Source organism: Moschus berezovskii, chromosome 26 (assembly GCF_049115385.1).
Source record: "Moschus berezovskii isolate FMDL1 chromosome 26, NW_MosBer_1.0, whole genome shotgun sequence".
NCBI classification, from domain to species: Eukaryota; Metazoa; Chordata; class Mammalia; order Artiodactyla; family Moschidae; genus Moschus; species Moschus berezovskii.
Genome location: NC_142485.1, coordinates 13,986,331 through 14,013,602, shown reverse-complemented (window position 1 = coordinate 14,013,602; position 27,272 = coordinate 13,986,331). Strand labels below are relative to the sequence as shown.

General features: G+C 42.7%; 1 protein-coding gene across 1 annotated transcript in view; it reads left to right on the top strand.

The window, feature by feature from the left end:
* UNC5D (unc-5 netrin receptor D) overlaps positions 1-27,272 on the top strand; it is a 642,973-nt gene that overhangs the window by 522,575 nt on the left and 93,126 nt on the right. The window contains exon 7 of the mRNA XM_055416581.2: positions 891-1,055. Coding sequence (XP_055272556.2) covers positions 891-1,055 — 165 coding nt within the window. The remainder of the gene's footprint in view (positions 1-890; positions 1,056-27,272) is intronic.

Genomic DNA, 27,272 nt, shown 5'->3' with positions numbered 1-27,272 from the left:
CCAATGCAGAAGACACAGGTTCGATCCCTGGGTCGGAAAGATCCCCTGGAGAAGGAAATGGTAACCCACTCCAGTATTCTTGCCTGGGAAGTCTCATGGACAGAGGAGCCTGGCGTACTGCAGTCCGTGGGGCCACAAAGAGTCAGACAGGACTGAGCGACTGAGCACGCACTTTCCCTTGACTAGTCTAGATTAAAAATGGCAATATCTTCGATAACCCACATAAGCATGGTTGGCCTATTCCTGGGAGGTAGTGAAACAATTGCTTCCAACAGCTGCCATAATCTCTAGGGTTGTTTTTTAGTGGAATTAAGTTCAGTTTGTTCGTTTCTACATACAGCAGCAATCCATGACCCAAGAAATTCTATTTATGTAAGTCTTGGTAGCTTGGGGCTTGGCTGACCTGTTTTAGTTTAATACTATCAATATATATGGGTTTAACTTTTTGTTATTGAGGGGCTTTTAGGACTTAAAGAGCATTTATTCTACTTTCTGCTCTAAACTATCAACCCACAAGGAAGTAGTGATTACCAGTGGTTCTTGCACAGAGTATATCTGTCCATTTAAGATGCACTTGGGCATAAAAGACAGGGCAAGAATGGATAATGACATGATTAGCTAACCTGAGGGCACGGGTAATTCACATGTTTGCCCAAATTCAGTAATTGGTCTCATCCTGCAATAGCAAGAGAATTACACCACTGCTGTTGTTCGCCTGTCTCTTTAGGAAAGAAATCATGGAGAGAAGATAAACGGATATATTATTTTCTTTCTGTGGTGGTGGTGATTTCTTTAAAATCCAGCTCTAAGAACCACACTGACCTTGGGGTGAGTCTCCTGACAGCTGTCAGATGCAGTCTAACGATGGCTCCTTCTGTTTCCCTTTGAAGTGGACGGGAGCTGGGAAGTGTGGAGTGAGTGGTCGGTCTGCAGCCCAGAGTGCGAGCATCTGCGGATCCGAGAATGCACAGCCCCCGCCCCGAGAAACGGGGGCAAATTCTGCGAAGGTGTAAGCCAGGAATCTGAGAACTGCACAGATGGCCTTTGCATCCTAGGTAAGATCTTACGGTGCACATCTTCTGTGTCTGTCCATCATAGGAAAAGATGCTATGATAATGCCAGGACCATTGATTCAGTGAAACCAGTTCCCAGAAAACAAAATCCCCCAGAGCAAAAAGAAAATGGGTGGAAAGTGTCAAGTTCAGTTCAGTTGCTCAGTCGTGTCCGACTCTTTGCGACCCCATGAATCACACCACACTAGGCCTCACTGTCCATCACCAAATCCCGGATTCACTCAAACTCATGTCCATCGAGTTGGTGATGCCATCCAGCCATCTCATTCTCTGTCGTCCCCTTCTCCTCCCGCCCCCAATCCCTCCCAGCATCAGAGTCTTTTCCAGTGAGTCAACTCGTTGCATGAGGTGGCCAAAATATTGGAGTTTCAGCTTTAGCATCAGTCCTTCCAATGAACACCCAGGATTGACCTCCTCTAGAATGGACTGGTTGGATCTCCTTGCAGTCCAAGGGACTCTCAAGAGTCTTATCCAGCACCACAGTTCAAAAGCATTAATTCTTCGGCTATCAGCTTTCTTCACAGTCCAACTCTCACATCCATACATGACCACTGGAAAAACCATAGCCTTGACTAGACGGACTTTATTGGCAAAGTAATGTCTCTGCTTTTTAGTATGCTGTCTAGGTTGGTCATAACTTTCCATCAGACAAATAGGTCATTTTAAACATTGTTACCACTGTCAGTTCCACCCATGCGTGTATTTACTGTGAACATAACTAGATATGGTTGGGAGAGAAATGATGTAGGCAAATGTGTTAGACTTTGGGGCTCAGCAGTTCTTTTCTTACAGGGGCCAGTGTTTTTAGGTTTGGTGAAATTCTGATCTGGATCAGCATAGCCTTATATTTCTCCCAAGAATTTTACCAGACTCTAAAGCATTTCTTAATCCTCAGAGACCACGGGCCATGCAGTGTGACCAAGGGACATGTGTTGTGACTGTTACCTTACGGATGGGGGAAATATGGCACTGAGGAGGTGGCTGGGTTTGTCTCAGATTGGTCTGGCATAGCCCAAAATAGAGTGCCCGTTTCAGAACTTCCAAGCCTTTGCGTTATTCCTGAGATTATGTTGTAACTTCTTCAAGTGACTGTCTGCCTGGGTATGAAGCCATGGGAGGATTAAATAGAACCACACAGATGTGAGTTTTAATTTGGTGGTGTCCCTTACTAGCTTTGTGATCTAGGGGAAGTCACTCAACTGCTTAACTTCTCTGAATTGTACCAAAAGTACCCAAAAAGTGCCTATTTTGGTTATCTTCTGGGCCCAGTATTAAAAGAATATATTTTGAATATTTCATGGCACAGAATAGGTGCTCGATAAATAGCAATCCCTTCTCCGCTTGCCCACTCAGATGTACTAAAGGGCATATTGATTTTTCTTAGATCCTTCAAAAACAGGAGATTCGAGGCGCACCTATTCTTTAGAACTAGGTTGCCTTCTAGGATGATATCCAGCAAAAAATAATGTAGTTCAATAATTTGTCATCTTTTCAGGAATATGTGTCACTTTTTATTTAGGAAGATTATAGTATGAAGGAGGCATCTAAGTTGTATTTATTTTTCTGTGTCAATATGCCTAGCTATGCTTGAAAGCAAGCCTCTACAAACAGTTATATTTTCAAAATAAGTTGAAATGGCTAATGCATTAGTTAAGATGATCAGTACATTGAAACAAGCGCTACCTCATAGCCCCATAATTCCTTTACTTGCTCAGTTCGAGTACTGAGTAATCTGCATATGTCGGATACAATACAAAGGTCGGTAATTAAAAAGAACCAAGTCTTGGGGCTTCCCTGGTGGCTGAGATGGTAAAGAATCTGCTAACAATGCAGAAGACCTAGGTTCAGTCCCTGGGTCAGGAAGATCCCCTGGGGAAGGGAATGACTCCTCCCTATAGTATTCTTGCCTGGAGAATCCCATGGACAGAGGAGCCTGGCAGGCTGCGGTCCATGGGATGGCAAAGATTCAGAGAAGACTAAGCGACTAACACTTTCACTTTTCGCCTACCAGTCTCAGTAGTGGAAGGGCCTTGCTCTCTAGTAAATCAAGATAGACAACATTTCCGTGCATCCTCAAAGTTTGCTTGCACTCTTTGGCAGTCATTTCTTTCCCCTACCCCCAACCACCACTTTTCTGTTGTCTTTCAGTTGTCATAACGCGTTCGACATTCCTTCATTCCGTTGCACCTATCAGTAATTAATTTTTTATTTTTGTTAAGTAGTGTTCCATTTTATGGATCTACCGCAATGTGTTTTTCCTTTCTCCAGGTGATAGGCATAGGGTTGTTTCCATTTGGGGGCTCCTATGAACAAAACTGCTATGAACCCTTGTGTACAGACCTTGTGTGGACATATATTTTCATTTCTTTTGGGTAAATACCTAGAAATGGGATTAGTGGTCCATATCATAATCAGGTATTTAATGGTATAAGAAACGTTCTGAAATAACTGTAATCATCTAAATGTTTACCACTAGGGTGTAAGTGTGCTGGTTGTTCCAGATCTTTGCCAGCACTTCCTAGTGGTCATTTTAAATTAAGTCATTCTGATGAGTTGACTCACTGGAAAAGACTCTGATGCTAGGAAAGGTTGGGGGCGGGAGGAGAAGGGGAGGACAGAGAATGAGATGGCTGGATGGCATCACCGACTCGATGGGCATGAGTTTGAGTGAACTCCGGGAGTTGGTGATGGACAGGGAGGCCTGGCGTGCTGTGATTCATGGGGTCACAAAGAGTCGGTCACGACTGAGCGACTGAACTGAACTGAACTGAATGAGTATGTAGATTTTTTTATTGTAACTTGCACTTCCATCATGGCTAATAATATTGAGCAGATTTTCATTTGTTAACTGGTTATTCATCTGTGTTTATTGATGAAATGTCTATTCCATTCTTTTCAAATATAAGGAGACAACACAAACTCAGTAGCAAGAGGTTTAAGGAAATGTGTTTCTGGCTACCCTTGACCACCACCAGATATACCTGAAATATACCTTTAAGTTGTAACTATTTCTTGACATGTTTCTTAACATTGATTAGGACCATAGTTAAGATAATAATCTCATTTATCTTCTAAAAAGCCCTTGACAGGATAACTGTGTGGCTGCTGGTTATAGTTTAGATGATAATTAGATACTTTTGAAATATTAGAAATAAAAAATAGAAATAAGACAATACTGATTGAAGTATTATAGTACATAGTAATAACCTTCCCTGCCTGCCTGCCTGCTCAGTTGCTTCAGTGGTGTCCTTGGGATCCCATGGATGGCAGCCCGCCAGGCTCCTGTCCTAGAATCCTGTCCAGGGGATTCTCCAGGCAAGAGTACTGGAGAGGGTTCCATCCCTCCCTCCAGGGGATCTTCCCAACCCAGGGATCAGACCTGTGCGTCTTATCTCTCCTGCATTGGCAGGCGGGTTCTTTACCACTAGCGGCATCTAACAACCGCCAGTTGGACTTGAGCTTAGGGAAAATTCTATGAATGTCAAGCTCTAACCTTAGTTGACTGAAATTTAGAGTTACTGATTGAACACAGACAATGGTTAGCTCCAAATGTGAGAAAAAAATTATCAAATATGTGAATATTATTTATTTGTACTTATGTTGTTAGTTGAGTAACAGGATACTGACCAGTCCAGATCCCAGTTTTAAAATCTTAGATATTGTATTCATCAGGGTTCTCCAGAGAAACAGAACCAATAGGATATATATATATAAGATATAGGATATACACATACATATATAAAGATATTCATTATAAGAAATTAGCTCATATTATTTTAGAAGCTGGCAAACCCAGAGTCTGTAGAACCAGTGTCCCAGTTCAGAAACTGTCAGGCAGAAGGAGTCTCTCATACCTGGGAAGGATCAGGCATTCAAATGATTAGATGTGGCCCACCCACAGTATGGAGGGCAATTTGCTTTTTTCAGCCTGCCTATTGCAATGTTGGTCTCATCTGAAACACCGTCACAGACTAATGTTTGACCAAATATTTCGGTACCGGATGGCCTGGTCAGGTTGACACATGAAATTAACCATCCCAGATGCATATGTGCTTGTGAAGTTCCAAAGCCTAGCTCCTTCCTTAAAGCCAATCAAGCCAAGGTTCAGCCAGTTACTTTGGTACTGAATGAAACCCTCCTATGAACCTTCGCCATGTGTGGGTTTCTGTCTCACATGTGCAATTGAGTGAGTATTCTGTTTCCATTTTCCAGGAGTGGAAATGAAATGAGCAGAACAGTGAGCTTTAGAATATATTCAGCATTGGAGGTTGACAGCTCTGTTAAATCCCCTCATGAGTTTAAAACGCTGTGTAAGCCTTTTCTTTCTGTTCAACCTCTTCATTCCCCTGTTCCCTTTTCTACTTAAGAATGGGTTTGTCTAGCATTCTTTGCCTCTGTCGTGTGCATATTAAGATGTCTGTCAAACATGATCAGAGACTCTTGATGGTTACAATGACTAAGCTTTTTGATGGAAAAATTGAAGCCTGTGAAATCATAGATGTGAATGAGATGTATTTATACATCAGTGGGAGAGGAGTGTGTTTCTAATGGCCCAACACTGGGATACAGTCTGCCCTTTAAGACACAGAGTGGGTCCCACGTCAGCAAAGATGAACCGCATTTGACTGTGTCTGCAGGAATCAGTGAACAGCAGTCTAGTTAGATGGTGCCAACATTATTCTGTGCTTCTGGTGGGTACTCTGCTGAAGTGTTGGTGAAACTAGCTGTGCTCTCGGGATGGAGATCCAATGAAGGCTGGGTTTGATTAAAATAGCATTTGGCAACAGCTTTATGGAGCAGTCACTTTGTGAAAGATCTGGGTCATGTTCCAATTGGGGAATTTCCTTCATTTGATTTTTTTTTTTTTTCCCTTTATGCCAGACACAACCCTGAAGCAAGTCCTCAATTCCCCAACTTCTCTTGGAAGTTTCACAGTGACTTTGCTTGCCTCTTGGATGACCTACAATTTTTTAATTTTTACTTAGCTCTCAACAAAGCATCTGGATTTCCTTTGCTGTCCCTGAGGGCTGCATTTCTCCTAGAGATGGAGCTGCCAGCTCTGAACGATCGCTTTAATATTGGGGTATGATTGTTGCTTGGTCAGTTGTGACCGAAGCACAGGACCTGAGTGTTATGCTAGCACAGATGGCCACACCGAAATGGTCCCAACAAGGAAATAAATGCCCCAAGACTGGTGAGGTTAGGCAATTGATGCCAATAGCAGTGAGTGCGAGGTTCCAAATTGCAAGCATAAACTAAACATCCAGCGCCTTTATGTTGGAACTGTTCTTTTCCAGGAAGATAATTATGTAGAATGCCTGTCGAGAGATGGGAACTTGTGGATCCATGTTTTCTAAGCTTTAACCTCAGACTCAGGTAGCTTCCTAACTGCTGTCCTTCCCACTTAGTGAACTTAGCTGCTTCTGTGCTTGGAGGATCACTGATATGTACATATAAATGACATGTACATTCCTCATTGGCAGGAACAGTAGGGTGAACATTGTGGGGTGTTTAGTTTGAATCTGAGAAGTAAGGGGAACCTGTTGCCTACACTTTTTATTCCAGTAGATAGAAAACTAAAGGCTTTGCCTTCAGAAGTTTAAGTGAATTCGCTTCAGACAGGATTAGTGCCCAGATGGGCAGTGATGATGAACCCAGAGAAATGCCACAGGGACCTGAAAGAAAAGCTTCACAGCTGAGCTACCTGATGGCTGATCCGTCCTTCTTGTCAGGATGTGAGATAGGTCAGTTCAACACTGACAGTTCAGAAACAGAAAGAGCAGTTACATGGTGCTTTGTTTTCATTTCTGATGAGTACGCTGATAAGAAAAGTTGGGAGTTGACAGTTTGGAAACCTCATCAAGGATAAAGACATCCCATACAATAGCAGGTTCAAATAAACATCCCCAAGCTGCAACTCCAATCTAACCACATTTTCTGTTGAGTTATCTGCTTACATGACCTAAAAGGAGCACCTGAAAAGGTGAACCTCTAATCACATCAAAGGAAAGGTTGCCTCGGTAAGCATTTTCCCTTGGATCATTCTAAACCTCATTGTTATCCATTACAGTAATTACCTGGGTTCCTTCCCTGTATTTTCTAGGGCACTGAATCAGAACATGTTCATTCCAGAGTTGGCTGAGTGCATCTGAAACAACTCTTAGTTTCTGCTGGTGGTTTACCAAATGTCTGCTTTGTATATGGGATTATAACAGATGGATGTCCCTTTATTAAAACAAAATCCACACATCCTTCCTTTGGGCAAAGAGTCAGGACTCACACAGGACTCATTCTTCAACTTTTTGTTGGATAAGTTCATGTTTCAGGGCCCACTGCACTACATAATTGCCTGATTGTAGTATCGTAAAATTTGTAGTATCACAAAAAAATAAAACTGGCATCAGCAAGATAATATACTAGCACAGTGCATTAAGTCGTCGTGAAGTTTCCTGCTGCTTGCTAATTCTCCCAAGGAGTTTTAATATTAAAAACCCATTCCCACTCCATTTATAGTATATAGTAGGTATCCCTTTTTACATAAAGATTTCTCCTAGAAATTCCCAATAACTGCCTCTCTGCATACCAAACAATTGATTAATTCAGAGTTGCCTTTATGTATACTGCATAGAAGATGCAGATATAATATTGCAACCCGCAGGAGTAATAAGAATGTAGATTTGGACACACATGGTAACATTAGCAGCTTAGCCACAGCCTTCCCCCCATGCCCCAGTAAAAACTCTTCCCCCGATGAGACCCAGTAAGAAGACCAGTGAATAACAGTCTTTAACGAGAGAGACTGAAGTGGCTCATAATTGAAGTTTCCCGTGAGTTTAATTAAAAAAGAAAATAGAGATAGCTTAATACTCACGTGTCTTAGTGAAGGCATTTTTAAAAATTTCTACAAGGCTAAAACTGTTCCATTCGGGCCTCATGATAAGAGGACCTGAACTCAAGTACCACCTCCTAAGTGGAGCTGAGCATAAAAAAGGCAAAAGAATGAACCATATACAACAAATCACTGTAAAATGTCTCTGCTTTGTTATCCACCCCCTGTGGATTTTCTCCGTTTATGCATTGTTAAAAAGAAGATAAAGACATCTGATTGTCTTTTTGAGCATAATCCCCCTTCCAAATAAGGGTTGACCTTCATCCATTGCCCAGTGATTGATATGTATTTAGTAAACTATTAAAAAAAAAAAAAAACCTGGCCTCAGGCTTAGAAAAGGAACTTAAGATTACCAATGGGGAAAGTGGAAGAGGGATAAATTAGGAGTTTGAGATTAACATATACACACTGCTGTATATAAAATAGATAAATAACATGACCTACTGTATAGCACAGAGAAATACAGCCAATATTTTGTAATTACCTATAAGGGAAAGAATCTGAAGAAGAATATGTATATATATGTATAGATAGATTCAATCAATTTACTGTGTACCTGAAACTAACAAAACATTGTAAATCAACTATACTTCAATTAGAAAAAAAAAAAAAAACAGTGGCCTTTCTTACCGACCAGTTCTGAAACAAGTACTTAAGATGCTTTTTGTATGCAGGAAATGTTCATTCTGTCATTACCTTTACTTTATTCCTTCATAAACCTGTGCCACACATACAGAGTCACAACAAAGTAACCTACTTAAGAACTTCTTTCTCAGCTAATACAAATCAGTGCAATTGTTCCGTTTCTTTCTTCCACTTTTTCCTATTCCTATCAACTACTCCCCCACAAACATACTTTATTATGAACTTTTACACTGTGCTTACATTCTTTGAATGCGTTTGGACAGGAAGTACTGGGTCATGAGACAGAAACATTTCTAGAAGATATTTTATTTGACACATCTTGTTAACTTTGTTCATTTTATGGGAGGAATTGAAATAAAACACTTCCACTGTAAATAGGAAGGACTTTTGAATTAAATTTGGGCAGCTGGCGAGCAGGATACATTACCTCCAAGATCACATTACTCAGAGAGGGTATACACATCACCAAGAAAACTCAATAGACAGACAAGAAGGGATCCCCATGACAGTGTGAACTGGAGGCAGAAAACCCAATAGAAAGCTTAAAGACATTTCTTCAGGAAGTGAAATTTTAGCCACAGTCGGTGTGAATACAAATTCATGACAAAGAAAAAAGAAATATTTGGTAGATGGCATCCCCAGGAAGCACAGAGAAGGCACTGGCTCTGAACTCAGGATGTGAGACAGTACAGAAGTTGAGTTGCCATGAGGGCTGGCCAGGGTGGGCCTGGGTTGAGCTGGCATTGAGAGCAAAGACTGCAGGGACTTCAGTGTCCTCTGTGTTTCTGAGTTGAGATGTTCTCTTTCTAAAATGTGAGAAATGAACATGAACCTAGAATTGAAAGAAATGAGGAAGCTGAGCCTACAGGATTTGAACATTCATCCTATAGATAACAATCAGGTCCAAGAACCTGGGCTCTGGGGTCAGATTGCTTAAGTTTGAATTTTGGTTGCTAGGCTGTGAGAAAATGTCTTCATTTCTCTAAACCTAAATATACTCATCTAGAAAATAAACGTTATAATAATGCCTATTGGGACTTCCCTGGCAGCCCATTGGTTGGGACACTGAGTTTCCAATGCAGGGGGCACAGGTTTGATCCTTGGTGATAGAACTAAGATCCCACATGCCCCATGGTTCAGCCAAATAAATAAATAGTAAAACCTTCCTTTAAAAATAAAAAGTATTAGTGCCTATTACCAAGAGTTCTTTTGAGGAGGAAATGACTTAATCCATGCAAAGTATTGGATATCTACAGTAAGTGCTCCATTTGTGTAAATAATAATGTGTGCGTGCGTGTGTGTGTTCACATTATTATTCTAGTAATCGGATTCTTCCTGTTGCAGAAAAAGTAGGTTTTCCATTTTCTCCAGAAGTGTTGACAAAAGACACTATAGATATTTTGTTAAAACCTTTCCTAATACATTTGACTAATATTTCTTTGTAGCAACTAGTTCTGAGTGGTAATTTGAGACGTACTGTAGGGAAGCAGTTTACAAGAGCCCTGAAAACCTGGCATCAAACCAAAGGGTCAGCATCCTTTCCAAGAAACATCTCATGAGTATTGGGTTGGCCAAAAGATTGGTGGAACCTTCTGGCCAACCCAATAGCTGAATGAATAGCTCTTGATTTTCCAGTCTTCCTTTGCAGGTGGGATTTAGTTCTAACGAGGAGACAGACCAGGTGATCTATGAGGTCCTGAGTCCTAAATTCTGTGATTCTAATTAAAAATAACTCAAGGTGAATGCCCAGGAGAAAGGTCTCAATGATCCCCAAGTGCGAAAATCATTCCACATTATACTTACAGTTTCCCTCGTGTTATGAAATAGACGTGTCCTAACAACCCCACTCCAGTAGTCTTGCCTGGAAAATCCCATGGACGGAGGAGCCTGGTGGGCTGCAGCCCATGGGGTCGCGAAGAGTCGGATACAACTGAGCAACTTCACTTTCACTTTCATGCATTGGAGAAGGAAATGGTAACCCACTCCAGTGTTCTTGCCTGGAGAATCCCAGGGACGGGGGAGCCTGGTGGGCTGCCGTCTATGGGGTCGCACAGGGTTGGACACGACTGAAGCAACTTAGCAGCAGCAGCAGCAACAACTGTGTTAGAAAATAAATTTTTATAAAGCAGATTCTAAGTTGCCAACACACACTTAAAAACCCTTTCTCATTGGGGGAAAATAAATCCACCATACACACTCCTGGACTCTTCAGCAATCGACAGATTCCAGGGTTATCCTCCTGGCCCAGCCATTCTGGATCAGTGATATTTGCTACCAGTCAGCATTCCCCTTGTTCCTTAAACCCCATCCCCAAATTAGCAGTTTTGCCCTGTTTTTTGTTGTTTTAAAAATATGAAGTAGAGGGACTTCCCTGGCAGTCCAGTGGTTAAGAATTCGCCCTCCAGTGCAGGGGGTACCACGGGTTTCATCTCTGTCGGGGAGGTAAGATCCCACAAGCCTCGTGGCCAAAAAACCAAAACATAAAACAGGTTTGCAGTATTGTACCAAATTCAATGAAGACTTTAACAATGGTCAAGATCAAAAAATAAACCTTTTTAAAAGTTCATTTAAAATATATAAATCATATATTTCAGTAACTAATGCTATCCAGAGTCCCTTATGGTCAGGAAGTTTCCAAAATTTAGGCTTCTGTCCTGTCAAACAAACTCTCCACTTCATTAGTTCTGTGTATTCCAGACCCTACCTCTCTCTTCAGTATATTTATTTAATCAGGGCTCAACAAAACCCTAGGTAAGAAATATTAGTCTGTACTAGAGAAAGATTTAATGTCTGAGATCATAGAGTGGACCAACCATAAAAGAAGTGGCAAGAATCCAATCAGGGAAGTGATTTAGAACAGAGTAATCTACTCTTGTAGAGAATTCAGTGCCCTCTGGGGTGTGCTGAGCAAAGTGAATTAATATAGACAGAGGAAACATCTTTGTTTTGATCCTAACTTTCCTCCTTAAAGTGACAAATTAAATCCATGTGTGTCTTCAAGAGCATTGAGACGTGTGATCCAGAAAATGACGGTGGCATGTACATCACCAGGATGCTTTATCATTAACCCTGGCCTTTCCCTTTCTCTGGAGGAGTGACAACATCATCCTAAGAAGAGCCCTGGGCCTACCCCCTAACCCCTACCCCTAACCCTAGCGTGCAGGGTTAGCGTGCAGTGGAACAGAAAATTACCGTGATCATTTAGAAAGGGCCAAATTATCATGGGGTAGCGAAAAGGGCTCTGAACTGGGAGTCAGGAGTCCTCAGTCTTACTTGTTTTGTTAAGTAGCTTGTGGCTTTGACATATCTCTCTCCATCCCTTGCCTTGTGTCCATAACTATCAAACGGATGTGGGGCCGGGGGTGGATTTTGAGCTAGGTGAGCTCTAAGATTGATTTCAATATGAAAACTTGATTCTAATTTTCCATCTAAATGTAGCTTTTCTATACATATGAGTATAAACCTATATGTAAATGAATTTCATCTTGTATACATGTATATGTATTTTATACATCTGTATGTATAAGATGATAAATACCACTGGCAGGTCAGTGCTGTCAGATATTTGCTTTTTACCAGTTTTGAGGAGATAGTCTAGTTCAGTCACCCCTAAGATTAGCCATTTGGATGATGAGTGCGCAGGGTGATGAGGGGACATCTCTTAGGTCTGAAATCAAGCTAACCCCTCTCCTATCCACAGCAAAGTGGGTAGCCAAACTGACAGCCTCTTCTAGGAACTGAGTCATCAAAGCAGGTCTCTAGCATCGACGCCATTCTCTTCAGTGGGAAGCTACAATGTCCTAGGAAATCCTGCAGAAATTGGGAGATTTGGTGACCCTGACTTTGTAATGCTTGTAACTGAAAGTCCATACAAGGCTGAGTAGCACTCACCCATTCAATAAATATTTATTGAGTACCCACCGTATTCCCTGGTGGCTCAGATGGTAAAGAATCTGCCTGCAATGCATGAGACCTGGGTTCAATCCCTGTGTGAGGAAGAGCCCCGGGAGAAGGGAATGGCCACCCACTCCAGTATTCTTGCCTGGAGAATCCCATGGACAGAGGAGCCTGTTGGGTTACAGTCCATGGGGTCGCACAGAGTCAGACACAGCTGAGCATACAGGCAACTTAGAGTGTCATGGCAGGTGCGTGTATGGCTGGAAGAAGGACTGAGGATGCTTGAAAGTGAACGTGGCAGTCGCTTAGTCGTGCCCGACTCTTTGGGACCCCCTGGACTGTACAGTCCATGGAATTCTCAGGCCAGAATACTGGAGTGGGTAGCCTTTCCCTTCTCCATGAGATCTTCCCAACCCAGGGATCGAACCCAGGTCTCCCGCATTGCAGGAGGTTTTTACCAGCTGAGCCACAAGGGAAGCCCTGAGGAAGCTTAGAATAAATCTACTTGTCAGTTCAGTTCAGTTCAGTTCAGTTCAGTCGCTCAGTCGTGTCCGACTCTCCGCGACCCCATGAATCACAGCACGCCAGGCCTCCTTGTCCATCACCAACTCCCAGAGTTCACTCAAACTCATGTCCATTGAGTCGGTGATGCCATCCAGCCATCTCATTCTCCGTCGTCCCCGTCTCCTCCCACCCCCAATCTTTCCTAGCATCAGACTCTTCCAGTGAGTCAACTCGACGCATGAGGTGGCCAGAGTATTGGAGTTTCAGCTTCAGCATCAGTCCTTCCAATGAACACCCAGGACTGATCTCCTTTAGAATGGACTGGTTGGATCTCCTTGCAGTCCAAGGGACTCTTGTCAAAGATTCTCAATTCACAACTTATTTTCCAGCTTTTTTTTTTTTTTTCTTGAGAGAGGACTGATGGCCTATGTATATCAGTTGCTAAGTATTTCTTTAGCAATTAGTGAATAGTCATCATAATAAACACCCTCCCAGATCTTACTACCATCCCTGATCCATTCCCTACACTGACCTCCCTGTGACCCAGCAACTAAAGAGACCAGCCAGACACACCATGACCCTGTGTCAGGGCTGGTGCTTACACTGATAGGATGCCTTCAATTGATTTTTTAAATAATTTGAATATTATTCTTGCCTTACGGAAAATGGTCACCATGAGATTAATCAATAATTTATTCCCTTAAGCTTGAGTTACATACTCTGAACATTTTTGTTTAGTTTTCAGTGACAGTGTGTGTGTGCATGTTTTTCTGTTGTGGATGGAAGCGAGAGAATCAAAGCAAAGCAATTTATAGGATGAAAAAAGGATTTTAATATGCATCTTCCCTTAGAGCAGAGTTCAACACATCACACTTTATCACTTTGAGGCCAACTGCTGATAAGAAAGTGTAGACACGTGCTTAAACGTCTTTGCAATGACCCCAAAGCATGTTGTACTCTGTATACAGAGCACGAAAACACGCTAACTCACACAGAATCAGTGTGATAGGACTTTATAACGGAGGGGGTAGGAAATTTAGAAACCGAAATGATTAGTTCAAAAATGAAATATGCAAGTGCTCCCTGGAAGTATGGTCATTATGAATACTTATTTGTCTTGAGTTTAGGAAATACAAAAGACATTCCTTAAAGAGATGTCAAATTTGAAAAAGGAAAGAGGGAGGAAGGCAGTCACTCATGCGTATGAATCTTGTGCTTCAGCTGAGGGGCAATTCTGGAAGGTCTTTGTTATCAGAAGTCACAACCATGAACAGTTTTTTAGAGTACTCAACTGACTTCCCCAAATTAATATGATGAGATCTTGAACAGTTCTTTGGTGGAAAATATCAACAGAACTGATGTTCATTCATTCATGTACATCTCAAATCTTACAGGTTTTTATTCAGGTGAGAGTTTTTGCCATTCCAGTCCTGGACTTTCTCTAATTACCTAGCTATCTCTGAGGAAGCCAGCAATTCCTCTAACAAGACATAACCACCTGGGACACCCTGTGAGGACTCTCTCAAAAGCTCTTATTCTCTATACTTGTCCTGCCTGGCTGGATGTGCTCATAATGCACTTTTTACGTTTTTATTTTACGCTGGAGTAGATTTGGCTAAGTAGTTTCAGGTGTACAGAAAAGTGATCTGGTTTTATATATCCATGTATCTTTTCTTTTCCAGATTCTTTTCCCATAGGGAGGGATAAATTGAGAGGTTGGGATTGACATATACACACTACTATTTGTAAGATAGAAAACCAAAAGGACCTACTGTATAGCACAGGGAACTCTGCTCAAGAGTTCATTTTAAAAGGGGCAGCAGATCTTATGATGGTCTGAACAGGCTAGAGAGTGGGGAGAAGAAGCAAGAATCGAACTAATTGAAGTAACACATGGGGTAAACATGGTCACCGAAGAGTTCTTTCTGAGCAGGACCTTAAAGAGAAAAAAGTGACGCAGAAATTAAGAAGCATAAAGAGTAAACAGAGAGAAGTGCTGGGTTTTACACTCTTGTAATTTCGCTGTGTTTCCTCTCACTGGAAGAGTTTCAGGGGTGTTTACGAGAACTGGTGATGCGTCCCTGCGTGTCGTAGAGCCTCAGTGACCTTCTAGCATCCCCGGGAGAATAACATAGACTCTCTGCTCGTCATCTTCAGGGTCTGCCTGACACACTCAATCGTGGCGATATTGCCAGTGCAGAACAGACCTCGTGTTTATTCAGTTATCTGCCAGTGCCAATAACAAAGCAGGTCTGCCAGATCCTGGGATTTCCGGCAACTTCAGAGAGCATTCAGAGAGCATAACACTGCTTCTTAATTAATGTCTTTGAGGGAGACAGAAAGCATGTGGAAATGAAGCACAGTGATGATCAATAACTTCTTTTCTTGCAATCACTAAATAATCAAGCAAATAGCATGTTAAAAAATTTCCCAGCATTCTAATATGAATATATTCAAACACCTAAGAGTCTGTATCACCTAGATTCTACAATTAGCATTTGCTGTATTGCTTTGGACTTCCCAGATGGCACTAGTGGTAAAGAACCTGCCTAACAATGCAGGAAACGCAAGAGACTTGGGTTCAAACCCTGGGTCAGGAAGATCCCCGGGAGGAAAGCATGGCAACCCACTCCAGTGTTCTTGCCTAGAGAATCCCATGGACAGAGGAGCCTGGTGGGCTATAGTCCATGGGATGGCAAAGAGTCTAACACGACTGAAGTGACTTAGCACACACACATGCATATTGCTTTATCATATACCTGTCTCTCTACCAACCCATCTTATTTTTGATACATTTCAAAATAGATTGTAGACATCAGTACACTTCACTCTTAAACACTTCTGCAAGCACACAATTGATTAGAGTTCAATATTTGTTTCAGATTCTTTTTGTTTAACTTTTTATTTTGCATTGGAGTATGTGGAACATTCTGAAAGAGATGGGAATACCAGACCACCTGACCTGCCTCTTGATAAACCTGCATGCAGGTCAGGAAGCAACAGTTAGAACTGGACATGGAACAACAGACTGGTTCCAAATAGGAAAAGGAGTACGTCAAGCTTGTATATTGTCACCTTGCTTATTTAACTTATATGCAGAGTACATCATGAGGAATGCTGGGCTGGAAGAAGCACAAACTGGAATCAAGATTGCCGGGAGAAATATCGATAACCTCAGATATGCAGATGACACCACCCTTATGGCAGGAAGTGAAGAGGAACTCGAAAGCCTCTTGATGAAAGTGAAAGAGGAGAGTGAAAAGTTTGGCTTGAAGCTCAACATTCAGAAAACGAAGATCATGGCATCTGGTCCCATCATTTCATGGGAAATAGATGGGGAAACAGTGGAAAGTGTCAGACTTTATTTTAGACGCTTACTCCTTGGAAGGAAAGTTATGACCAACCTAGATAGCATATTGAAAAGCAGAGACATTACTTTGCCATCCAAGGTCCATCTAGTCAAGGCTATGGTTTTTCCCGTGGTCATGTATGGATGTGAAAGTTGGACTGTGAAGAAAGCTGATCGCCGAAGAATTGATGCTTTTGAACTGTGGTGCTGGAGAAGACTCTTGAGAGTCCCTTGGACTGCAAGGAGATCCAAACAGTCCATTCTAAAGGAGATCAATCCTGGGTGTTCATTGGAAGGACTGATGCTAAAGCTGAAACTCCAATACTTTGGCCACCTCATGCGACGAGTTGACTCACTGGAAAAGTGTCTGATGCTAGGAAGGATTGGGGGTGGGAGGAGACGGGGACGACAGAGAATGAGATGGCTGGATGGCATCACCGACTCGATGGACATGAGTTTGAGTGAACTCCGGGAGTTGGTGATGGACAGGGAGGCCTGGCGTGCTGTGATTCATGGGGTTGCAAAGAGTCGGACACGACTGAGCGACTGAACTGAACTGAACTGATAGCTGATTAACAATGCTGTGATAGTTTCAGGAGGACAGCAAAGGAACTCAGCCATGTATATACTTGTATTCATTCTCTCACAAACTGTTTTCCCAGCCAGGCTGCCACAAAACATTGAGCAGAGATCCCGTGCTATACAGTAGGACCTTGTTGATTATCCGTTTTAAATATAGCAGTGTGTACATGGCCACCCCTGACTATCCCTCCCCTCCATTCATCCCCCCTGGAAACCAGAAGTTTGTTCTCTAAGTCTGTGAGTCTGTTTCTGTTTTGTTCAGTTCAGTTCAGTCACTCAGTCGTGTCCAACTCTCTGCGACCCCACGAATCGCAGCACGCCAGGCCTCCCTGTCCATCACCAACTCCGGAGTTCACTCAAACTTATGTCCATCGAGTCGGTGATGCCATCCAGCCATCTCATTCTCTGTCATCCTCTTCTCCTCCTGCCCCCAATCCCTCCCAGCATCAGGGTCTTTTCCAATGAGTGAACTCTTCACATGAGGTGGCCAAAGTATTGGAATTTCAGCTTCAGCATCAGTCCTTCCAATGAACACCCAGGACTGATCTCTGTTTTGTAAATAAGTTCATTTGTATCATTTTTTGTAGATTCTGCACAGAAGCAATATCAGATGATATTTGTCTTTCTCTGACTTACTTCACTTAGTATGATAATCTCTAGGCCCATCCATGTTGCTGCAAATGGCATTATTTCATTCTTTTAAATATGATTTTCCTGTTCAGAACCCATAACTAATGGTGGTGACAAAAGTATAAAATCAAATGAACACTTATGAAGTACTATATTTTGAAAAACCTGTGCTTAGTATATTAGTGATATTAAGTAAGATAAACTGTCTAGAGAAGGGAGAGATGCCTTTGAACAGAGTAGTAATCACCAAAGGTTTCATGAAGGAAGCAGGAACTGATCTATGCATTGGAGAGAGGACATATTTATGTAGGAGGTTTGGAGGGAGGAGGGCATCCAGAGAGAGGCATCAGCTTGGACAGAAGCACTGAGAGTTCATGGATTGATCGGATGAGAACATGGATTTTTCTTGAGGTGCAGTGGAAACTGCATCATATTTGGTGGGGTGGGACCACTTAATAGAAAACCATAAAGGTAGACAGATAAATTCGCCACAATTCGGAGGCAATGTAGATTCATGGTCGATTTCTGCTTGATGATGCTAGAAAACTATTCCAGCAAATGAACTAGCCAGAGAGAATGGGCAGTGAAGACTGACTCTTCCACAGACTTTAGACTTGGCTGTAAATAATTTGTGATTACAAAGATTGGAGGGTCAATTAAAATAAAATTGAATTCAAGGCATATGTTGGGGCGGGGGGTGGTGAAAAAGGCTGCAAAGCCTTCATCGATCTACATGGTCAATGAAGAAGGAAATAATAAAAGGGGTCTTTGACAATGAAAACACAGGGCATGTCTGGTTTAGTGAAAAGAATGGTGATCATGAGCTCTAATGACACGTGTCAACTGTTGCCCTGAGGAGAGAACTATGCAAGGGCCTCTCCTGGTGGGTATTTGGTCCACGCAGAGTGGCTCTGATGGCTGAATCTCAAGAAATGTGTATGGTATACAAAACCCATAGGAGCCAATTTCAAATAATCACAAGGCACAGGTTTTGAGGGCAGCCCCTTGCCCAGTCTGTGGGTTGGAGAATGAACACTCCATCCTGTCATCTTGCGACATCTCCATAGAGTAATGGTCAGCAAACCTACTCCACACGCATGGCCTCTCTCCTCAGTCTTGCTTGCTCTGATCTGCAGGGTGTGGGCTGCACATAGCTGGCCATGTTTGTTCCCTGGCAGAGAAAGGATAAGACTGGATGTGGGTGGAAAGGTAGGTGGGAAGGTAGGAATGCAACCATAAATAGCTTGTAAGAACAATGGATACCATGGAAATGCTTTGGGAGCATCCTGTATAACAAAGGAAGCCAAAAATTAAAGAAAGGTGGGAAAGAAATGAATCACCACCAAAAATAAAGAGGTAGATTGTTCTGTCTCCCTCTCTCTGCCTGTGTGGCTCTCACCCCTTCCCTTCCTTTCTCTTATGTATGAATATACATATACACCTCTCACACACATTCTTGCTACGCACATAGTGAGACACACAGCAATATTTGCAATACAGCACCGAGACAAAAGCAGACTGCAGAACAGTATATAAAAGATAGTTCCATGTCTTTGAGGGTAAAAATGATCAATTGCTGCCGATAATTTCATGTAGTTTTCTGCTGATATGTGTGGAAGCATCTATGTGTGCATATCATCTTACACAAATAAAATTACAAGGGAAAAAAGAGCTTAGACTTGTATATATCATTTAGCATAATGGTGGTTATCTCTTGGTGGTGGAATTACGTAGGGTTTTTTTGCACTTATCTGTTTTTTTTTGATACAATAACTGCAGTAACTATAAATAATAAAAATGATTTTTAAAGAAAGCATAACAATTTAAAACGCTATTAAGAAACTTTTTTGCATCTTCAGCTTTTGCATCTTTAGCAAAATCATTAGAAGACTGAGTTATAATTCCTTATTATCAATTTCCATTTACCCAGAAGATACTCTTGGTGTATATGTTAGACCCTGTGAAAACTGGTAGGATTTCCCCAAACCACAGATCAGCTGCCACTGGCCCAGAATTACATTTCTCTGCCTCTCAGATCCTTCTGGACCCATCTGTACACTCCAGCTGCCCCAGAACCTCTTAAAGAGGCAGAGAGGAACGAAGTTCGTACACAGAGCCCCGGATTTATTGTTAGGGAGTGGGGGTGCCCTCAGTAATCACAAATACACAAATCCCAATTAATTAGAAGTTCTTGGAGGATGGCCCAGGCATGGGTATTAAAAACAAAAACAAAAACCTCCCAGATAATTGTAATGTGCAGCCCATGTGAAGAACCACAGCTTTCATAGATTAATTTACTAAAGGGGTCATTTGACCATGGCCTTGGAGAGAGGTGAAATTAAAACAGGATTTGGTTGACCAAGGCCAGTAGCTGCGTGGCCCTGAGCCTTGTGAGAAAATGATTATGCAAACAGAATGAACGGACGTGATCCATGAGGTGGGCTGTTCTTACACAACACCGTGAGGTCTGGGGGCGGGTAGGCGGGAGCCCTCTCTGGAGCTCACGGTAGAACAATCTCTAATCAGACATTTCAAGCTAGGAAAGCAGTCTCTGAGAGCAGCTTGCTGACGAGATGCTGGTATTCCACAAAGTACAGCAGAACCCAACTTTGATGCCGATGCCAGGGGACTAAAGCCCTCGTGGGCACCAGTGACTTCAGCCTTTCCCATGAGAAGATGCAGGCAAACACACATGCCAGATCTTAGCATTGTCACCAATGATAGAGAAGCAGCCATTTGAACACTTTTTACTCTGTTTCTGAAATTCATTTTATGTGGATTTCTGTGGAATGTCTTTGGTAGTTATTCTAAAGATTTATAGGGGTGGAAGCTAGGGCACACAGAGGTCTTCTCATCCCTGTCCTTCTTATGTATCAGAGTAAAGTTGCAACTTGCCCTTGGTGCCAGCAAGCAGAAGCCAGGAATCAGCACACATTCCTTTTGTGTTTGGGGGTTTTGGTTTTTTGGCTGTGCCAGGTCTTAATTGTGGCATGAAGGGTCTTCGTTGCAGCATGAGGAATCTTTAATTAGGGCATGTTGGATCTGAGTTCCCTGACTGGGGACTGAACCTGGGATCCCTGCTTTGGGAGCACAGAGTCTTAACTGCAGGACCACCAGGGAAGTCGTTAGACACATGTTTCTTGACTCCCATTCAACTACCCCTGAAATTCACTAGAGTTTTGACTGGTTTCCATGCAGCAGCACGGTGGGTCATTTTTGTCCTCTGAACGAGTATGATGATCATATTCATAACACGTGAAAGTTACAGTATTACTTATCAACTACTATTTATCAACGCGGTCTAGCCCTCTGCTTCACAGCTTCTGGGTTCTGTTCAATCCCCGGAACCAACCTTTAAGAACCTTATTGCTCCCACTTTACTGTGGGAAACACTGGGGTCACGGAGATAGATGAACTCAACATGAGACTTCTGATCCTGAGAGTCTGCACTAATCCCACTGCCAACGATGACAACCCCAGAGCTGGAGGTCGCGAGGTCAGAGGACAAAATGCCTTCCTCTTCTGCCCTGTGCATCCATGTGGTCCCCTGTCCATCCATGTGGTCCCCTGTCCAGGGTCCTTAGCCTTGGAATTTTCAACCCCAGCCTCTCTTTTCATTTTTCAGAACTGTACCAGGTTGAGCTACCCCGTTTTTGCTTTTGTTTTTACAGCTATATTCTATGTATTTTTCAGAGAAGTAGTTCTATATCTCATCTGTTTTTAATCGAGTTTCATTTTGCTACCTGGCATAATCTTCATTCCTGTGGTTTAGAGGGAAGAAAATACTGTTAAGCGCAGCCAGAGCTCCGAACAGCTGTTCTGCACGTCTCTTTGTGTGGCCCTAGCAATGCCTCACTGTCAGATGTCTCAGCCTTGGCCTGCCAGCAGGGCTGTGCCCATGCCAAGTGCTTTCAGATAGCGTTCAATAAGCAAAAACTGAAGTCAGGTTAAAACCACCAAAGTCGTTTTATTCTAATTCTTGAGTGCATTAGCATCTGGACCTTGGGAGCTTCCACCTGCTCTCAGGAAAATATGGCATTGAATCTGTGCAGTCAGGGAAATTCAAGCTTTGGGCTTAAAGAAGCCTGACTGTAAGAATCTGATCATATAAATTTGAACAAATTATCTTTTGTGAGGACTTTTTTTTTCAAGATTTTTTTGAATGGGTCATTTTTTAAAGTCTTTATTGAATTTGTGACAATAATGGTTTCTGTTTTATGTTTCGGGGTTTTTTTGACCGTCAGGCATGTGGGATCTTAGCTCTCTGACCAGCTCTCTAACCACACCCCCTTCCTAGGAAGATGAAGTCCCAACCACTGGACCACCAGAGAAGATCCAGGATTTCCTTTTTAAAAAAAAAGATTGGCCAGAAATCACCCTTAGTCAGTGAACTTCCCCCCTTACTATAAAAAATAAATGGTGGCCCATTTGCAGAAGTATGATTTACACACAACATTTAAAAGCTACTTCCATCACAAAACAGATGGTGAAATACACAAGAGTTGTATCCGAAGCACATGGCAAGGGTTTTCTGTCAAAATCAGTCTTTAGGGCAGGAGCGGGTTAGGGTAAGAGATACTCCGTGAAGGATTTGGAGCCTAGCTATGACTGTCTCCCTGGTAGGGGTTAAGGTGCAGTCAGCCAGATAATATTTACAAAGTTCTCAGATGTGTAGTGTGTGAGACTAGATTCCGTTCAAAACATAATCCAGAATGACAGTGTCTCAACCCGCTTGGCTTGCCTTCAGGCTAACAGGGGAAGGAGAGTACCCAGGGTGACCTTTCAAGATCCCCTACTTTATGGCAGTCTCTGAATGTTAGCAACAGCCCCTGTGCATGCCATCTGATGGTGTTCCAGCAACACCATAAGAAGGCCTCAATGAGAGGGGTGACACACCCTGCACATCCTCTGGAATTTGACATATAGTCTGAAGTGTAGTCTTCCTGGGTTTCTGCCTGGTGGTAGAGTCGTGTTGGCCTGGGATGGGACCAAGGGCAGGGCAGTGGTCAGTGGAGGGACTGTGGTGTAAAGCAGACAGGGTCCCAGGCACCATGTCTCCAAGTGATTTGCAAGATGACTGCAGAATTACTTAGTGATGGAAAATGACAGGAGGATGGTGGATGAAGGGACGTGAAAAGAATGGATAAAAATGTCTATCTCAGTTTAGAAAGATTGAGTGTCTCTTCTCTGTATCCATCTCAGCTGACCACTGCCCTGCTCAATACCAGGATCAGAAGGACACCTTTCCATTAAGATCATGCACTTTTTAACAGATAATTGAGATTGGAAACAAAGAAGCATAATTTCTTAAAAACAAACCTTCAACACACTCACTATACTGCATCTATACCCAACAAGAACAGGAAAAAAAAAAAAACAGCAGAGTTTGGAACTATTTACCCAGGCCATAAAAACTGCAAACCAATGCAGGATCCCTTTAAATATTTATTCATGGATCATTTTTCTACCATCATATGCATTCCTTACCTGAGCAGACTTCTGGCTGGATATAAAACAGGGAAGGCTGCAAGCTCACTGCTCTCATCATGCTGATAAGAATCTGGCAAATACAACAGAGAGAAACTCTAGTAAGCCTGAGGGAATTTTATTTTAAAAGAATGAAGCAATCATCCTAGAAAAAATACTGCCAAAGAGAAAAAATTTTTTTAAATTAGAATGAAAAGGAAAAATAGGAACAACATAATCCATAGTGTCTGCAGAAAGAAAGTGTTTCCTTTATAGAGGTAGACGTGAAGGGATATAGAATATATATCTGCTCCGTGTGAATTTATTAAATGCAACTTTCTTTTTTTTCTCTCTTTCTTTCTTTTAGATAAAAAACCTCTTCATGAAATAAAACCCCAAAGTAAGTTATTTTTCCTCTTGCGGATATCATTTGTTCTCATATTTGCTGCTTTACTGTTATATTTGTTTAGGAGCCAAACAGAATTGCAGTTCCTACGAAAGATCCAGGGCTCTTGGGGGAAGGTTTCTTCTTGTCAGGTTTGGAGTCACATATCAGAGGTTAAAATGGAAAAGAAATATGCACGCCCCTTCCCTCCTTCAGATTAAATCTCTTGCTTTGATTCCATCCACTGGTAGCAGTCCATTTCTCTACAGATGTCATCTAGGACTCTTATTTCTGAGATTTATCTCATTAAAATTTATAAATATTTGTCAGTACAGGCTTTCGCAAGAGCAACCTTGGGCAGTAGCCTGATTACAGAACTTTCCATCTAGGAGTGGGAGGTGGCACCTGAGAGATGAACCCTGAAATCCATGGCAACTGATTAGATTAAGAGCCACAGTGAAATGGCCAGGAATTGAACCTGATGTGGGTGGGTGCTGGCTGGAGCTCTCTGTCTACTGGCTTGCTTCCTGGTGAGGACTTTGCCTTCCCTCCATCTTAGGCATCCACCAGATTTGGGGAAAGAGCACAGCTGGAATGATTGGCAGCTCCACCTTCAGCCTCACGGTGCTCAGACCTGGCTGAACTCGGGGGCCACCTGGAAGCCTTTTATAAATCCCAGTTCCTGGGCTGTCACCCCAGGGAAATCACATGAGAAGAAGAGATTTCGAACCCGGGAATCCTCAGTTTTAAAAGCTCCCTAGCGGATTTCAATGTGAGGCTCGGATTGAGAACCAGTGTCTTAGGAAAATATTCTCAAAACTTAGTAAGCAGACACGTGCATCAGAATCTTTGGATATGGTGGAAGCTGGTTAAATATGACCCTGCAGAAAAATAGAACAAATTAATCTGAATCCCCGGTACAGGGGCAGGGAGAGCTCTTGAGAATCTACATTTTAATATGTTCCCCCAGTGACTCTCAGAAATATGTAAAGTATATCAGGGTGTCATACAGACGTCAAAGTCCACATGGAAGGGCATCAGCAGTGTAGCTCTTAGCAATAGGAGAGTTTGGTTTGTAAAGCTTGTGAAAGATGTTCTTGACTAGTATCTCCCATTTTAGTCTAAACCGAACGGCTTTTGATCTTTTAAATCCTAGGGTATTAAAATTCAAATAGCTTGGGAGACTTAACAGCTTTTATTAGCCACCTTCTTTGAAAGAATTAAGACACTGTGAAGATAGACAGAAATTGGTATCTGGGGAACAAGGGTCAGGAGGCGTGAGAGGAAAAGATACAGTGAAGCTGTGATGTTCCTGTTTCAGATGTTGCTTCAGGCAGGCTTGAGATAGAAGGGTGCCATGACCTCCAGAGTCGGAGAACTTCGCCGAACAACAGAAACAAGCTTTCTTAATTTGTTTTCCCTGCCATCTGCTGCCCATAAAGTCATTATTGGGAGTTAGGCAGTGGCTTTCAAGTCATGCATGGTCTTGGCTGTGCTGGGTCTTCATTGCTGTACACAGGTCTTCTCCAGTTGCCCATGAACGGGGACTACTTTCTAGTTGTCGTGAGTGGGCTTCTCATTGTGGTGGCTTCTCTTGTTGCGGAGCAAGGACTGTAAGGCAAAAGGGCGAAAGGGCTTCAGTCGTTGCGGCTCCTGGGCTCTAGCTCACAGGCTCAGCAGTTGCCCTGCACAGGTTGAGTTGCTCTGCGGCATATGGGATCTTCCCGGAGCAGGGATCGAATGTGTGGCTCCTGCATTGGCCAGTGGCTTCTTTACCACTGAGCCACCAGGGAACCCTGCATGTGTATTTTTTAAAAATTAATTTCATGCTTAGTTTGTGAGTCCAGCGCTGTTCTAATTGGGTTACATCTGTACATCCAGCTATAAAGCCCCCAGTAGCTGTTTATGGTCCTCAGGGACTTCCTGAATGAGTTTTTGCTTGGGGTTCTCACTCCTGTACACCGTGCTTAATTGGTGGATACTGCTGCAGACTCGCTTAAACTGTTTTAATTTGTGATTTTCTAAAAATAAAACCTTAACAGAATCAATGTGATTGCAGAAGGCTCCCAGAGGCATCCGATCAGGGTTCTGGAGGCTGCATGGTTAGGAGTGCATCATACAGAGGCAGCCTGCAGTTTTGTTCAGTGAAAGGGGGGCTTCCTTGAAGACTCCATGAATCATCACTGATGCAAAATCAAAGTCAATTATGAAGATAATTGGGAAACAACCTTTCCCTATATATGGCCGTGCACGTGATCCTCTGCAAGGCGGGGCGGATAGAAGCCATATCTCAGAGCCTCCCACACAGATCCTTGTGAGGCGGGCTGAGGAACCGGCTCTGAGTCGTGGGGAGGTGTGAAAAGAAAGTGAAGTCTGAAGGTATCTGTTGGCAAATCATAATGACAAACTGGGAGAAATCTGTGCTCGGCATCGCTCATGAAAGCACTTATTGTAAATGAGATAATTTAATCAATTACGTTTCCTAATGTACTAAACCGAATGTTTCATTTTCTGCTTCTGCACATCTTAAATTATCTTCAGGTGCTTTATGAGATTTAATCATAGTTAATAGAAACTTCATTACCATCAAATGTGCTTTCAATAAATGTTGTGTAACAATGTCAGGAAGTGCAGTAAAATATAGTAGGTTCTGAATGGCAAACACGCACCCCCGGAGTCAGGCTGAAAAATGGTCGCGTGCAGACAGTGAGACTCCCAGGGGCTTGGGAATGAGGCTTTGCTAAGACGCTCCCCAAGGAGCGGCTGGTTCAGCAAGTTCACCTTAGGGATGAAAAGGATTCAGGCACCCTCTAGAAAATAGCTCAGAATGTATTCTTTCTCCATCTCCCTCGCACGTAGTAATAGAAACACACCCTAAGCCCAAATCCCATTCACTGGTCTAGAGTCAGTTACCTCCAGGATTTCGCCAGTTGAATGTCTCCCAGTTACCCGGATCTCAGCTTTTTCAAAACTGAATGCGCCCTTCTCTGTCTCTGTTTTTAACCCAGGCCTCCTCCCATCTTCCCTCTTTCAATGAATGCTATGCCTTCCACTCGGTAGGGTCCCACACTTGCACAGCCTCCTGGACTGCTGTCGTTTTCCTCTCCCTTCTCCAGCTCAGTACTCAGTGAATCACCACCATCTAACCATTCTGCCACGCAGATATCAAGTTCACCAACTCACTCCATTCGGCATCTTTTTATTGAGTATATACCCCATGGGCATGGACATGTTCTAAGTGGTGGAGAATCAGTACTGAGCCTGCCAGATACAGTTTCTGCTCCCATGAAGCCTGCAGATCTAGTGAGGGAGGTGGAAAAAAAAAAAACACACAGAAAATTCTATATAGAGGGCTGAGTGTCATGGAGGTGGTGCCAAGCGTCGTTAAGAGAAATAAAGCAGAAGAGGCTCAGGTAGGGATGGAGGGAATGTTGCTTTTTTGTGTAAGCTGTTCAGAGAAGGTCTCTGCAGTAAAATCACCTTTGAGAAGACACCTAAAGGAAAGCAAGGGAACAGACATTCTGGATATCTGGGAGGAGAACATCCAGGGCAAGGGAAGAGTGGGATGCCAAGGCTGTGTGATGGGAACCTGCTGCAGTATCCAAGGAACAGTTAGGCTAGGTATCTGAGCAGAGTGGCAACGGAAAGAGGTGTAATAGCTCAGGTCAAGAAGTAGGGCATGGAGGAAAAGTACCAAGTGTATTATAGGCCGTGGTAACGACTTTGACCTTTACTGTGAGTGAGATGGAAAGCTATTGAAGGTGTTTATTCATAGTAACATGACCTAATATTTTCAAAGATAAACTCTACCCACTCTGCAAAATGTAAACATACAGGGAACCAGAGCAGAAA